Source organism: Phocoena sinus, chromosome 6 (genome assembly GCF_008692025.1).
Source record: "Phocoena sinus isolate mPhoSin1 chromosome 6, mPhoSin1.pri, whole genome shotgun sequence".
NCBI classification, from domain to species: domain Eukaryota; kingdom Metazoa; phylum Chordata; class Mammalia; order Artiodactyla; family Phocoenidae; genus Phocoena; species Phocoena sinus.
This window is the reverse complement of record NC_045768.1, coordinates 105,666,182-105,682,100: the sequence shown is the minus strand read 5'-3', so window position 1 is coordinate 105,682,100 and position 15,919 is coordinate 105,666,182. Positions and strand designations below refer to the sequence as shown.

Sequence of the window (15,919 nt, the reverse complement as noted above, 5' to 3'; positions counted from 1 at the left end):
GACAATCAAAAATGTCTCCAGACATTACCAAATGTCTCCTGGGGGCAAAATCATCCCCAGTTGAGAACTAATGTCCTATAGGAATTTTTTTTTTAGATTTTTTTCTTTTGTAACAAACGGTGGATGGTGGGGGAAGGGAAATAATATCTTGTGTTTATTTGGTGTGAGCTAGGCACTATACCTATGTTTTTTATTTCATCTTACAGATAAAGATGCTGAGGTTCAGAGAGATAAAAGAACCTGCTGAAGATCATAAAACTAGTTCAGCAGTAAAATCAGGATTGCAAACCAGGCTTGTCTGACTGCAAAGCCTTTAGTCCTTTCCTACACACTCCCCACTGCCTCTCTGCAGGAAAAACAGCATACCTCAGATTGAAGGTGAACTGACTGCAAACTCAACAAGTATGTCCAAAAATATTTTGAAACTTCTGGGGGGAGGGGATTTATTTCTTTTATCCATTAAACTTATTTGAATATGACTCTATATGCTCACACATATCGGTACTGGGGCTTCTCACTACCGTGTGGCTCTGGTCTTATCTCTGAAAAACACAGAGCAACACAATGGCTCAGCTTCAATTCTCCTTGTTACAAATTATACAAAAGCCAGAGCCTAACGGTGCCAAAAGCAACTGGTATTGTTTACATAAGGGCTGAAGGCTAATAGTTAACTTTCTCTCACGTTAATTCCAGAAACAGCAAATAACGCCTCACTTTACAACTACAAACGAGTGAGATCGAGTAAAATGTCATAAAATGGAGAAGACAACATTAAAGCAAAGGAAGATGGAAAGGTTGGTTCCAGCGTTCCCTCCCTCTCGCCTTTCGCTCACGCTCGGCGGGTCGGGGCGGCGCGGCCTGGGTCTCGATCGCCCCCGCCAAGCGCCCGTCGGAGGTGCCCGGAGCCCGCTGGCGGCATTTCCCGCCTTGGGGCGAGCTCGGCCTCTCTCGGAGAAGCCCGTCCCGGAGCCCGGCCTGGAAAAAAAACAGCAAGAAACTTTGGCTCGGTGGCCGGTTCAGTGAAAACAGGCTAAGACTCAAGTTTGGTTCGGGGCTGCAGCCGCCGGGTCCGATTTGGGGGTGGGGGCGGGGGCGTCACCACTCGGTCAGGTTCAAGTGCGCATGTGCGCGAGGAGTCGCTCGGGCACTTATTGAGCGCCCACTGTCTACGAGCGGCCGGGGGTGTGTACGCCGGGCGCGCGCTGGGGGGGTGTTGGGGCGGGGGGCGCGGGCGCGCGTGACCGGCGAGGCGCGCGCAGGCGGCGTGCGCGCGCGGCGCCGGGGGAGGGGGCGGGGGACGGAGGGCGGTGGGGGGGCAACGGAGGGAGGGCGGCGAGGGGGTGTGTCCCCCGCCTCGCCCCGGCGCTCGCTGGCTGGCGCGCGCCTCCGCTCCCTTCCCGGGCGGGGAATCCGGGCCGGGTTGTGGCCGCGGCCGCGTACGTGAGCGCAGTGTGCCGGAGAGGGAGGGCAGGCCGGCCAGGTGGGCGCGAACGGAGCCTCGGCGGGCGGGCGGGCGGCCGGAGCGGAGCCGGGCGGTGGGCCGCGCCGGGCGGGCGGGGGCCGCGGCAGCCGCAGCCCCGAGCCGAGCCGAGCTGTCCGAGCGGGAGCTGCCCGGCCCGCGCCACCGCTCGTGGCGGGGCGAGGTGAGCTGCGCGGGGACCTCGCGGCGCTGCAGCCCGGGGACGGGGGCGGCCCGGGAACTTCCCACGCTCCGCACGCCCGTGGGGGCCGGGCCGGCGACAGGAGGGCCCGGGAGGCGGGCGCCGCCGGGGCAGCGGCCGGTAGGGGCGCGAGGGCGCTGCGGCAGTGGCCGCGCCGGCCGGGAGAGGGTGGCCGTCCGCCCTCCCGTGCGCCGCCTTGTTTATCTCGCCCGCCGCCGGCGCTCGCCGAGGAATCCCCTCCCCAACTTTGAGCGCTGGCCGGGAGTCGCCTCTCCGCCGGAGGGTGACCTGCCCCCTCCCTGACCCTTTCCGGCCGGGCCGCCGGCCCAGTTCTCCCGGCGCCCCGCGCGTTCCTGCCCGCTCCGCCGAGCGGCCGGACGGGCGAGTGCCGCGCTCCGGGACGCGCGGCGCGACACACCCTCCACCTCGGGGACTGGCCCCCACCCTCCCGGTCCCCTTCTGCCCTTCTGTCCACCCCCGCTTGCTTCTGCGCGTCTTCACCCTGCCTCTCCTCGCCGGCGGCCCCGACCCTCCTCAGTACTGGCACTGTGGGCATGTGCGGTGCCCGGGTGGGGGCCTGGACTGGGAGTTTGTCATGTGCAATCTCAAAGGCAGCATTTTCTTTTCTGCCTGGGAATTCAGGGCTCAGCGCCTTCACTTTGGGACGGACGCAGTAACCTAAAGAAGCCCACCTGCCAGGCGGCGAGGGGTCCCGCTGCCTCCTTGATTGCAGGCAGCCTGGGCCAATGCTCGGTGGCTTTGGAGCGCTTCTCGCAGGCCGGCGTTCTCATGCCAGGCGGCCAGGTGCAGGGGTTACCTACAGGCCACCAGTCCGTTCTTTACACCCCCTTTTCTAGAAAAGTGTATTTGGTGCATTTTGCCTGGAAGTGAGTGATCAACAGGTATTGAAGGCCTTTTCGACACCCTCCTAAGATGTGTAAACAGAGGTTCTGGGTCTCAGGGAACGTGAAACACCAGGAAACATAGCAATTAAGTTCAACTCCACAGGTACCTCTGGGGGGCTGCTGCGTTCTCAGCACCATGCCAGGTTCTCTGGGAGATAAAAGACACTCAAGAAATCTAAGGCCTCAGAAAGCCTACTGACCAGGTAGAAGTGATTTGAGAGCTCAAGTTCAAGTTAATGTGCACAGACTGCGTAAGTGATTGCAAACGCTGGGGGACAGGGGGACTGTCAAAGGCAAGGTCAGGGTTGGGGAATGGACTTAGAGTCCTAAGTTAGTAAATAAGTTATGCACGTGAAGGATAACCGGCAAAGGCCAAAGGCACGGGAGGAAGAAGTAACCGGTGTGAGAGGTCAGAAAGGGACTATGGAGGAGAAGAGGTTCAAACAGTTATCTCAGTGAGGAGGATGCAAAAGGTACATGAGATGATTCCCTCCAGGGTTTATAACCTCAGGGGGCGGGGGGACAGAAAGACTTGAGCACGGGAAATAAGACCTCAAGATAGGGCACAATGACCTGGCAAACTGCGAGGTGTAGAATAGGTGCTGTTGGCGTTCAGAGAAGGAATACGGTAGGAATCACCAAAACTGTATTTCTGGAGTGTGAGACCTTTGAGATGGGCCATGAGGTGCAAATGAACATGACTTTTCCTGAGAGACAAGGAGATGGCCTTGGCCAGACCAGGGGATGTTTCCTGAACAGTAGGAGATAAAGATAGAGAGGAACAATGGCTGAGGTTGTGAACGTCCTAGAAAGCCAGACTGGGGGATTGCATTTTACCTTGTGTGTACTGGGGAGATAGTAAAGGTTTCTGAGCCAGAGACTGATGTAACGAAAGGGTATTTGGGAAGATTTTTAAAAGTAATGGTAGGAGACAAATCAGTTAGTAGGCTGTTACAGTTGTGGAGTGTCCAGGGCTTGGACTGGGATAACTGGAAATGGAAGACAGGGTGGATTTTAGAAGCATTACTGTTGAAATAATCTGTTGACAGGGGCAGGGTGAAGGAAGGAGATGAATGGAAATTAATTCTTTGTGGAAATTGATTACACGCCAGGGCCTTGGAGCTGCTGTAGTTGGTAACTTGAGAAATCGGAAATGTGTGTTTTGGAGAGAAGTAATTGACACTCAGGCTGCAGGGAAGTTTCTTGTGTTTGCCAAGAAGTCGAAACATAGGTGTCCTGCTAGCAGCTGTGGCTCTGAGGTTGGTGGGAAACCAGGGTGTGTAGGGTGGAAAAGGCTGCCAAAGCCGGGGAGGGAAGGCACTCTGAGGAGTGTCTTCTTGGTCATGGGGTGGGGGGCAGTAGAGGATGCTTGTGAGGGGGACTGGGGGTCTGAGTTGGAAGGCTCTGTTCTGTCTTGCCATTCAGAAGATACCACCTGGTCCTGAACATGAATTTGGTAAAGCAACTCGGAGGAAATGAGGCTCCAAGGAGGATGGGCCACTTCTTCCGCTAACCAGGAGGGTGGGATTGGAGGTTGGAGGGAAGTAGAATAGAATTCACTAAGCACATACATTGCTGGGCTTTGAAATGACGTTGAATTTTGCTCTCCACCGAGACCTTCAGTCTAGTGCTGTTGTCCCCTTGTAGATGTGCATGGGGGAAGCAACAAGATGAGGGGGCAGCAAGATGATCTAAAAGAGGAAGGAGATTTTGGGCCTAGGGATTGTGCCTTTCCCAGGGCCAGGTCCCTCCTAACCAGGGAGAGCCCTTGCCAGTTCCCAGGAAGCCAGCGACCAGCCCGCAGAGTGGGAGCTGGGGTTTCTCCTGAGCTCTGAATTCTGCTCTCCTGTTGCAAGGGTGACTTAGGGTGATTTGCTGAACAAATTCCCTAAGCCTCAACTTGCAGCATCCGAGGGCTGGTGAATTTGAAGGGTGATTGCAAAAAGTTGCAGAATGAGCGAGAATGTAATTGCAGTTACTTAGCCTCCCTGTTTCTCTGAGATGCAGGATCAGTGAACTGGCAGGGGAAGCTGACTCCTGTGGGGAGAGGTAGCAGTCAGATATTTTTTTCTTTTTAGAGAATATATGACTGTCAAAAAAAAAAAAGACGTTGCGTGAAGCACTGGTGGAGCTAATCTACTCGTTAGAGAGCACTGTTTTCTACACTGTTTCGACCATGACCTACATTAGGAAATAAAATTTACATCATGACCTAGTATACTCAATCATGTATGTAAAAATCTAATTTAAGTTCATGAGTACTACCTCTTTTGCTTGGTGCAGTCTCCTCTGGTACTTTTATTTTCTATTCCATTATTTTTCATTTAAAAATGCTTATTGTTTCCCACTAAGTCGATGTAACCAGTCTGTAATGGATCGTAACTCACAGTTGGAAAAACAGCTATAGAGCATTTTCATATCTAGGAAGTACTTAGGAAGCTGCACCTGGGCAGAGCTACCCTTAGTCGTGCTGGAGGGGGAAGGAAGCATGAGGAAGGGACTGAAGGATAGGAGAGAGAGGATCCACCTGTGATTAAGGAGCAAGGCGAGATGACGAAAGGCCAAGATGAAAAATAAGTAGCGGTAGGGCTCAGGCGAAGGAGCCATGCTTGTTTGGCTTGGAAAAACTTTCTGGAATAGGGAAGGAAGTCTGGGAAGAACCCTTTGGGGTGTCTCATGGTGCCACACAGGTGGGGTGTGTATCACGGGCCACAGCTTGGAGTTAGGGGTGTACATAGTGTGCGGAAGAGTGAAGAACAGAGGTCCTTGGGAGAGGAGGGAGCCGTCAGGCTGGAAAGGTCGGTTAGTATCAAAGGGCAGTGGAAGGGTTGTAAACGGGAGGCCCGAAGAATGTGTTCAAACCTTCAGATGAGTTGTCATTGGGACCACGCAAAGGTCTTCAAAAATTAGGAGCAATCCAGAAAACCTCTGGAGTTGGGACTCTGGTAAAGAGAGCAGGCAGGTCTGTGCAGCTGAGTGACAGCTGCCCGCTGTGGGCGGGAGATGGCCCGGGGACCCCAGCCGTCCCAGTTCCCGTTCTCTCTGTTGCCTCAGTCCAGTCGAAGTCAATTCCCTGCTCAGCCCTGCAGGCCTTTGGGTTTGTGACCTGAGTTTTCAAGAGACTCGAAGGCCAAATAGGGACTTTGGGATCGCGTCCCTGGCTCTGGGTGGCCACCGCAGGGATTCGGGTAGGAGTGTGACATGGAATCTTAGAGCCTTGTGTGCAAATGATTTGTTTTGGGCAGGTGGGCAGGTGAGGAGCACTTTCTGAGTTGCTGCCGGCTGGCACTGTGAAATATTTTTCTGATGACTGGCATGGTACTAATTAGAGACGGCTTTGGGCTGTATTCTCTATGGTGAAGCCAATTTCTAGCGACCCCAAGATCTCTCAGGCCTTGTCATTTTCCACTTCAGGCTGACCTGGTTAGCCGGTGGCTCCTGGCACGTATCCTCTGAGAACGATGTCGGGGTAATAACTTGGTGAGATGTGAGTCATGGCTGCCAAATGCCGCAAGACATTAGATTCTCAGGAGCTTTGGTTCTGTGAGTCAGTAATAAAGGAACGGCAAGGAGAGGGGCTGTGTCACTTCTTATTTCCTTCTTCCTAGGATGGGCCCGGGGGTAGGCTTCCAGGATCCAGAGATTGAGAAGCCAGGATTCGTAGTGACCAGGGGATAATTGGTTCAAGGTGTGAATGCAAATCACTCCTGGAAAACTGGGCTGATTTGGGACCAGCTGAAATGAATAAGTTCAGATCTCTGTGGTCTGGAGACAGTTTGGTTTACCCTGGGGGTCCATAACTACCTGTGATTCAGAGCCCTTCCCTGGGGGAGCCACAGGTGACAGGGACTGAATAAGAGCCACCCTGCTTTATACAGGTACGCAGTCTGATTATTTTAAAATACAGGTTTGGGGGGAAAAAAACGTAGAAACTGAAATGCTTTTTGCTTAATTGCTTGAAAAAGTGTGCCCTTAGGATGCGGGGATAATCAGAAGTCAGCCGGATCGTATCAAATTGAACCCATTTCCTGTTTTATATGATGGTTACTGGGTCAGAGAAATGGTGTAGCAGCTATAGTACACTTCGTCTTTAGTAAAGTACTTAACAATTTCTGAAGATATGAAGGTCCATATTAAATAAGTGGTAGAATGTGGGCTGAATGGTGTTATTAATTTAATTTGATAGTCATATGCAAAAACTGTTAATTAGTGGCACCGAGTCAGCCTGGAAAGGGGTCTGAAAATGAGTGCCATAGGGTTCTATTCTTGGCCTTGAGCTGTTCAACATTTATTCCAGTGTCATGGATCAAGATACAGAAGGTATGTTTGTCAGCTTTGTTGATGGCGTAGAGGTGGGAGGAATTGCTTATTTAGTAGATAAACCAAGGTTCAAAGACATCCAGAATGAGGGCCCAAATTTAAAAAAGAAATTCAGTAAGGGATAAATGTAAAGTCTGATTTAGTTTTTAAAATTTGAATTGTAATGTTCATACATTCCGGTAGGATAATTCCACTTCTGGAGACCACATCCAAAATGTAGATGATGCTTTGTGCGCAGGGATTATTTAGAGGTTGTTTTTTTTTCCTTAAACTATAATGGAAAATTGGAAACAACCTAAATATCCAATGGTGTGACTGGGCTGGAAGTAATCCGAAAGTGATTCCACTAATATTCCGTAATAGTGGAATATTATAGCCATTAAAAATAATGTTTAGGAATAATTTTAAAATAACATGGACAGATGTTTCTGCTAAAAGTTAAGGTGCATCTACAATATGATTTCAAATCTTAAAGAAACAAAGTGCATAGGAAATGGAAGGAAATACACTGAAAATTCTAATACCAAAATACTAATATTGGTTACTTCTAAATGGATGAGTTGAGTGACTTTCTTTTTTTACATTTTAAATTTACTATTTGTATTTCTTATAGTGTGTATGTATATCACAGTGGAAAAAACACTACCATATATGTAAGTATATCTTTTAAAATATACTTTATTTTTTAGACCAGTTTTATGTTCACAGCAAAACTGAGAGGAAGGTGCAGAGAGTTCCCACATACCCCCTGCCCCCCTCACATGCACATCCCCCCACCATCAACATCCCTCACCTAATGGTACATTTGTTGTAATTAATGAACCTATACTGACACGACATAATCACCCAAAGTCCATAGGTGACATTAGGGTTCACTCTTTGTATTGTACATTCTGAGTTTGGACAAATGTACCCACCATTATAGTATCATACAGAGTACTTTCACGGCCCTAAAATCCTCTGTGCTCTGCCTATTCATCCCTCCCTCCCCACAACCTTTGGTAACCAGTAATCCTTTTACTGCCTCCACAGTTTTGCTTTTTCTAGAATGTTATATAGTTGGAATCATACAGTATATAGTCTTTGCAGATTGGCTTCTGTCACTCGGTAATAGGCATCTAATCTTCTTCCATGTCTTTTCGTGGCTTGATAGCTCATTTCTTTTTAGCACTGAATAATATTCCATTATCTGGATGTCCCACAGTGTAGTTATCCATTCACCTACTGAAGGACATCCTGGTTGCTTCCAAGTTTTGGCAGTCATTATGAATGAAGCTGCTATAGACACCCGTGTGCAGGTTTTTGTATGGACGTAAATTTGCAACTCCTTTGGATAAATCCCAAGGAGGGCAGTTGCTGGGTCATATGGTAAGAGTGTGTTTAGTTTTGTAAGAAAGCACCAAACTGTCTTCCAAAGCGCCTGCACCATTTTGCATTCCCACCAGCAAAGAATGAGAGTTCCTGTTGCTCTATATCCTCACCCGCATTTGGTGTTGTCAGTTATCTGGATTTTGGCCATTCTCTTAAGTGTGTAGTGGTATCTCATTTTAATTTGCATTTCCCTAATGATTTGTGATGACATCTTATGTGCTGTTTTTGTTATCTGTATGTCTTCTTTGGTGAGGTATCTGTTAAGGTCTTTGGCTCCCTTTTTAAAATTGAGTGGTTTGTTTTCTTATTGTTGAGTTTTAAGAGTTCGTTGTATATTATGGATAACAGTCCTTTATCAGATGTGTCTTTTGCAAATATTTTCTCCCAGCCTGTGGTTTGTCTCTTCATTCTCTTGAACACTGCTATTTTAAAAACATTTTATCGTTCAAGGACAGGATGGGTAAAGGTAGATGATTCATTTAGTGACTAATCTTGAGTATTTACCTGCATGTGTCAAGCACTGACTAGGTACTGGAGTCAAAAAAAGAAGACTCAGTCCCTGACCTGAAGTTGATGATCTGATTGAAAGGGGGAGACTGACAGGTAAACAGACAAGCACAGTGTAACCCTGGTGGTCCTCCAGGTGCTGAGGAGGGGGCAGATCATGTGGGAAAAAGGGTTTTTTTTGTTTGTTTTTGTTTTTCGGTACATGGGCCTCTCACTGTTGTGGCCTCTCCCGTTGCGGAGCACAGGCTCCGGACGCGCAGGCTCAGTGGCCATGGCTCACGGGCCCAGCCGCTCCGCGGCACGTGGGATCTTCCCGGACCGCGGCACGAACCTGTGTCCCCTGCATCGGCAGGTGGACTCTCAACCACTGCGCCACCAGAGAAGCCCGGGAAAAAAGTTTTGAGATTGTTCTATTCATGAGTTAAATGTGAGCCCTGAGTGGGATGAGGCTTTTTAGAAATTGAATCCCATTCATAATTGGATCAGAAATTCATCAGTCCAATCACAGGGTCTAGTTTTAATGACCTCTGCTGGTCATGTGACATTCAGACCACTGGGGAGCCATGATTTAAAAGAAACATGAACAAACAAGACTTCACCCACAGGAAGGAGACTAGGATGCTGTGGGATCAGGAATGACCGGAGTACATTCATGGGGTGGGTACACAATAGCACTTTTCAAATATTTTCGTGGTTATGAGGTATAGGAAAGAGTCGACTTGTTCATTTCTGCTCTGGTGTTGGAGTATGACCAATGGATGGAACAACTGCTTTATCCTCTCTAGCTTCAGATTCTTCTCCTGTAGAATGATTGCATTACATGATTCCTTATCCACTGAATGATTACACGAAGGTGATGAGCTTTAAGGTTCCTTTTAACCCTAAAGACTGGGAGAGCAGATTTCAGTTCTATCAGAAAAGGAATTTTCTAGCTGGCAGGCCTGACCAACAGTGGAAATGTCTTCCCATGGAGGAGTGAGCTCCCCATCATTGAAGGTATTCAGGTTGGACTGAATGCTGTGGATTCGGGGTGCTGTCGAAGAGAACAGGAATTAGGCTGGCTTCCAGAGTCCTTTCTAATTCTTGGGTTATTGTGTGACTTGTCAACGCTGAAAGATAATGTGGAATATGGAATATACCTCTAGTGTGTAGTACTGGGGTCAAATCATCATTTTAAGCTCTTTAAAAAAATGTTAATAAGTGGGTCCTAACATTTTCAAGAGATCTTCTGGGGTTATTTTAGAAAGGAGGAAGAGAACTATTCCAAGATGGGTCAGGACTCAGTCTGTGGCCCCAGGGCTGCTGAAAATGGAATTTTGTCTTTAGGACAAGCAAGAAGGTGGGTGTAGGGTGGAAAATGGCAAATAACAATAAATAAAACAGATGGACAAAAAAAAAAAAAAAACAGATGGACATATGGAAGACTAATATGTTTATTGGCTGGTTGTATTCAGTATAACGAATGAATCAAGATGGGGACCTTTAACTGACTTTGGGTCCTCTGCTTGGCTGTGGAGGATCGAGGAGTGTCCTTGACCATCTCCTCCTTCATTTTCTCCACTGCAGATTTATATCACCAGGTGCAGCACGTTAAAAACCATCCCAACATCAGGGACGAGTCTGAACCTTGTGATTGCTCTGTAGGCTTAGTGACAGAGGGAACAAGAGACAGATTTAAAGAAACTTTTGTGTGGGATTTTCCAGGAATGCACATGTTTAGTTGCTATCCGACAGTAAATTTGTGGTTTGAATGAAAAATTCTTTTGTTTTTGCACTTTTATTATTTGTAGCTTACACGTGGAAGTTTAATTTTGCCTAAATTTTACTTACATATATGGTTTATTTAGAATCCACCCTGATTATTTAAAAATTTTAGATTTTCTTCCTGATATTTTTGGATTACTTCTTTTCCTGCTGGGGACACTGCAAGGGCTAAGTCACTTAGCAAACATTTCTTGGAGAAACTCCACAAGGAGAACAGAGGTTTATCTCATCTTTTGGAGAAGAACACAAGATTTCTGTCGCCAAGTGATTCATGCCTACATTTTGGCATTTGAAAAAAGTCAGTATTGGGCAAGAAAGTGCTCTCTTCATGTGGAGTAATTTCAGGGTGCACACCTAGGGGGCGTCAGTTTTCGATGTATGTAAAAAATGTAGGCAGAACTTGGTAATTGGAACTAAAGTTGGAAGTCTTTGTGCACTCGATAAAGGGCCCAGGCCGCCTTTATCTCAGTATCATTTGGACCTCACACAGTGTATATGGCACATCATCTGTGCTTTGTCGCATTGCTGTGAATCGGCTCCCTGGGCCACAGAACAGTGGGTATGGGAAAAACTTTTAGGGTATCATACTTTTTTTTTTTAAGGCAAAATATGATAAGAAGTAACAGCTCTCAGCCTTTTTTGTCCTTTGAGTACTGGGAAACCATAAAACTCTTTTAGTAAAAACAACCACACTCAATGGTTGTTTTTCAAAGTGCAGGGGGAATGAAAAACTCCCTGTCCTCTATTTTTCTTCTGCCGAAAACGAATTGCTCCTGGTGCGCCGTTCTTAAATTCCTGTGTCCTCTATCCATTTTAATCTTGTTATCTATTTTTATGGTGACTGTCGCCATGGTACTTGTGCTCTTTACATAGCACAACAGAGATTTCAGATGTCTGATACGACAGCTCGAAGTCCTGCTGCAGCTAGCTGAGAAACTGTACTGGGGTAGTTTTTTTTTTTTTTTTTTAAATTGAGGTGTAATTTGCATACAGTGGAATGCTCAGGTCTGCAATGTGCTGTTTGAACAGTTCTGACAAATGCATTTTGAGACAGAACATTTCCGTCACCTCCGAAGTGTTCCATGGGACCTTTTCCAGTGAATCTTCCCCCCCCCCCCGCCCCCGATTGGAAGGACCACAGCTCTGATGTCTATCACCCTAGGTTAGTTTTGCCTACCCTAGGTCCTTAATATTAGAATTTTGTGTTTCTAAGGACTTTTCACGTGGTGTCTTGACGAGGTGGAGTCCTGGAGGAGTGTCTGTGTTGAAAAGTCAGCATTCTGTGTGGTTAGGTGGCCCTGGGGGAGTAAATGATATTTTGGAGCTTTTCTAATGTGGTGGTCAGAGTCTTCCTTCGCATTAGCCCACAGGATCTGAATGTATGTTAGAAATCCTGATTCCCGGACGGAAGAGTCTGAGGCACAGCCGGCTAGGCCTGGTGTGGATTACGTGTGGTTGGGCGAGGGCTGCCATTATTGGCAAGTCCGCGTGCGTGTGCATGTGCGTGCGTGCGTGTGTGTGTGTGGTGTTGGAGAGCTGCAATGCTCAACTAGAACTGAAATCGCTCCTAGGACATCCCTTTGAATTACCCAGAAGTCCCCTGACAGGCCTTTCTCTTTTTTCTTGCCTCTTCCTTGAACTAGTGTATAAATTGAACGGTCCACAGAGTCACAGAGTTGGGTTTCTAATATTGAAACAAGATCTGTGTTGCAGAGCCCACTGCTTTGCACTGCTGAGCGCTCAGCTTCCCAGGAAGCGTGTGTGAGATTGGAGTAGAAATTGCCCCCAAACACGTGACTGAAATGTACGGAGCAGGGTCAGTTTCTTTCTTTTTTAAAAAAAATTACATGGTGAAATGAAATTTTCATTACACAAGTACTACTCGAACACATTCTCTGTAGGGGAAAACAAAAAAATGCAAACCTTCCAGAGCAAACAAAATCTTCCTTGATAACCACTCCTAATCCCAGCCCTTCCCCAGAGGTTAACCACTGTTACGAGTTTGTTGGTATTCTCCAAATGCTTAACATACTTGCATTTATACCTAAAGAACTTAAAAGAAGCTAAGTGCACCGGGAGTAGTAAGTAGTGTGCTGGCCCCTTCCACCCCACTGCATCTCAGGGATCGCTTCCTGTCAATATGTATAGGTCTTATTGATTTTGTTTAACTCCTGCATAGCCTTCCTTAGAATCAGAAGGGCCAAACTGTTGGTTGATTTGGCCTAATTGACGGCCATTTAAGTTATTTCCAAATCCTCTGCTGTTACAAACGCTGTTACAATAAACATGGCCGTACGTGCCTCTTTGCCACACACGTCAGTGTTTCTCTAGGGTAGATCCTGATAAAGGGGACTTGCTAGGGAACAGGGTACGTTAATTTTAAATCTTAATGAAAACCCATTGCAAGGTCAATTCCAAGCTTAGATTTAACGCAGGCCGGGCATACACGAGGTGGGCTCAGACACGAAGCAATTGTTTTCTAAGAATGGGGCAGGCTTTAGGGTGTGCGAGTGCGTGGCCCCATGCTTCAACACGGTTTGGCTGGAAGGGTGGGTGTTGGGAAGGGCTCCGCTTAGCCCCATAGTCAATTCTGTCTGGCCCCCTGAGGACTTTGGCCTGCGTGTTGGAAAAGAATCACTGGATGGATGAGCAGCCGTGGTGGACTCTGGATGGTAAATTCTAAACCCAGTTCATTCCCTAGCTGGAGATCTCCAACGCGTCTGATTCTTCTCCGTCCGTCCTTAGAATACAAAGTGTGGCCTCACACTAATTATACAGCACAGATCTATGAATGTCACTCTGGAGCGTATTAAGTGCCTTAATAAACAAGTGCTGGGTGTTTGATGCAGGAGAAGCTCAGCGAGGCCTAAAGTTCTCTAAAGTCAGGGTCTGAAGCTGAGGCTCCGTCATTCTTCTGTTCAGTTCATCGGCAAGAGCCTGCACGTGTGTCGAGTACCGGCAGATCATTTAGAACGCTGGTGTTTTGGTTCTGCGGCTCCCCTTGCCCTGGGTTTCTGGTGAGTCGGTGCTGCCCTGTGTGCTGTGTAGGTCTGCACGGGTGAATGTGGATCCAGATCTGGGACAGCTGGAACCCGGGACTGAGCGTCAGATTTGGGGAGTTCTCGCAGAGGCTGGTCATGCTCCGCCTCGGGGAGGCCTGCCAGTGGGCCTGGAGCCACCCTGGGCAGGGCACCAAGATGGAGATTTCGGCTGGAAGAGGAGGGCAGGGTTGGGACCTGTGTGCTGAGAGCAAGGTGAGCGGCCGGGTCACGTTGGGCTCTGCTTTGAGCCACAGGGCAGAGCCGGCCGGCTGGGTGTTGAGCTCTCGAAGCAGGGAGCCCTGAGGTTGGTTCACCGTGGCCAGCTGGCCTCTAAATGGAATATGCTGGATTTCTCGGTTCCCCTGTCTTGCCGAAATCAGTTCTGTTGAGATTTCAGTTAATCAGCGGCTCACCCGTGGTCAACTTCTTGATTCCCTTTAGAGTCAGTTGTGTTACTGGTTCGGGTTGAATATCCTTTTGCAGCCTCAGTTTCCAGGTGCCAGCGGGCCAGTGGCTCCTAAGCTCTCCGAGTGGCCCACCGTGTCATTTAGCTGTCTAGTGCTGGTCTGAAATCGGGGAACAGGGGAGGCAACACATCTGTTGAGATCCTTTCACATGCTGGGCACTGTTCTCATTTTTCATGGCAAGGCAGGAAACTGAGGCCCCGAGGTGGTGGCTTGTTGCCGAAAGTCACACAGGTCAAGGTGATGGGCTGCCACGAGCCCTTTTCCTGGAGAGGCGTCCTCGGCAGTGTGCCCGGGGTTAGCTTCTCTTGCACATTCTGTTTCCATTTTGAGGAGCCAGTTTTAGTTGCTCAGGTGTATCCAGACTTTTTTTTCCCCTCAGCCACAGCATTCCTGGGGGATGGGAAGCATTCCCGCTGGTACTGGGGGAGATGCTCCAATCCCAGGAGATCAGAGCAGTCTCCCGGGAGAAGGTGATAGAGTGACAGCCTGAGGAGCCACTGCCATCCTGAAACAGAAAGCCTGTACAGTCAGCCGGGAAGTCAGAAGGGAGGGAAAAGTTGGATTAAAAGTTGATCTGTGGAAGCCTGTTATCGCCCTTCTGGCTAGACACATCTATTCCCTTGGCTGGTCAGCCATCCTGGTCTTGGAACGAATTCTGGCACCCAGCTCTTATTTCAGGTTTTTAAATGTTATCAGCCACTAGAATGTTCTGTCATCCCGACAGCACGTGTTTCTTATCTTGTGACTTATAACTGCCAAGATTACACTTTTATTTCCCACTGGCTGGTTTGGCACCGGTGGCTCCCAGATGAGACTTGGATTCTGGAGGGGTATTTTGGGCACCTTGATCCCTTCCCGTACCTGTTTCTCTCTTCTGGCTTGGTGTCTCGAGTTGGCCCATCCTGTCTGTGTGTGCATGGTTTCTCATCTATAATTTTGCATCTCCCACTCCTGGCCCAGCCCCCGGACCAGGTGGTTCCTTTCTTGGGCACCTGCAGCCCTGTGTGCTCTGATTATCCACCCCTGTAGAGGGCTGCTGCCTTTTTATTACCTATTGATTCCAGCCGGGAAAGTCACCAGGTGGCTCTCACCTTCCCTACAACTGCCACCCCCCCCACCGTCTGTTTATTTAGCATAGTCAGGGAATGTGATTATTCATTCAAATGACTGTTGAGTTCCGAAAAGTTTTTCTGCTTTAACCACTTCAGTGAAAAAATAGAGAGCGCCTGCATTTCTCTGCCTTCAAAGTGGGGAGAACATCAGGGGCCCTTTTCTTGTATCTCGGGGTGGGCGCCTCAGGCATCACGATCACAGAGCTTTTCTGGCGTGTCCACCACTCAGGGCCTTACCCTAATGGGCCCTGGACTGTTAGGCGTTTTAAATTCTCCCCTCTGTGTTTTATATTTTGGGGGGTGGTTCTTTTATTGCCAGCTTTCTCTTTTCATTATTGTAAGTGCCTCTAATAGATCCCTTCTTCCCAATGAAACTCACGCTTTCTCCCTCACAGCGTTCATTGTGAGGATGAGACAAGGCCATGTGAAGGCATTGGGGCTGGGAACTCTGGAGCCCTTCCAGCCCGAGCCCCTGTCCTGCTGCTGGGTCTCCCCTTGAGGGGAAGAGAGAATGAGTCCAGGGAGGGGCCGGGAAAGCTGCAGACACCCCAGCTGGCTAGCTCGGGCAAATCAGTGGCCTTCTGGAGGACCCTCAGTTTTCTGAGCTGTAAAATTGGGATGAAATTGTCCCTCCCTGTTTCCTTGAGTTGCCAGGAGGTCAGAAAAAAAAAGGATGCCTCGAATGTGTGTATCAAAGTGACTGTAAACCCAAATGCCATTCAGGCATTCGTTGGCGGTTAACGTTCAGGTTGGAAGCTTACCCTGCAAACT

The 15,919-nt window shown here is 48.6% G+C and overlaps 1 protein-coding gene across 5 annotated transcripts in view; it reads left to right on the top strand.

The window, feature by feature from the left end:
- Positions 1 to 213: 213 nt before the first annotated feature.
- The window catches only part of ZNF395 (zinc finger protein 395), a 40,243-nt gene continuing 24,537 nt past the window's right edge, over positions 214 to 15,919 (top strand). The window contains exons 1-2 of one of the 5 annotated variants that reach the window (XM_032634645.1): positions 214 to 402; positions 694 to 794. In XM_032634645.1, coding sequence (XP_032490536.1) covers positions 757 to 794 — 38 coding nt within the window. In that variant the 5' untranslated portion in view covers positions 214 to 402; positions 694 to 756. Of the gene's footprint in view, positions 403 to 693; positions 795 to 1,114; positions 1,183 to 1,345; positions 1,644 to 7,502; positions 7,540 to 15,919 lie in introns of those variants that run through there. The other 4 variants (XM_032634648.1, XM_032634647.1, XM_032634646.1 and 1 more) reach the window with 4 other exon arrangements.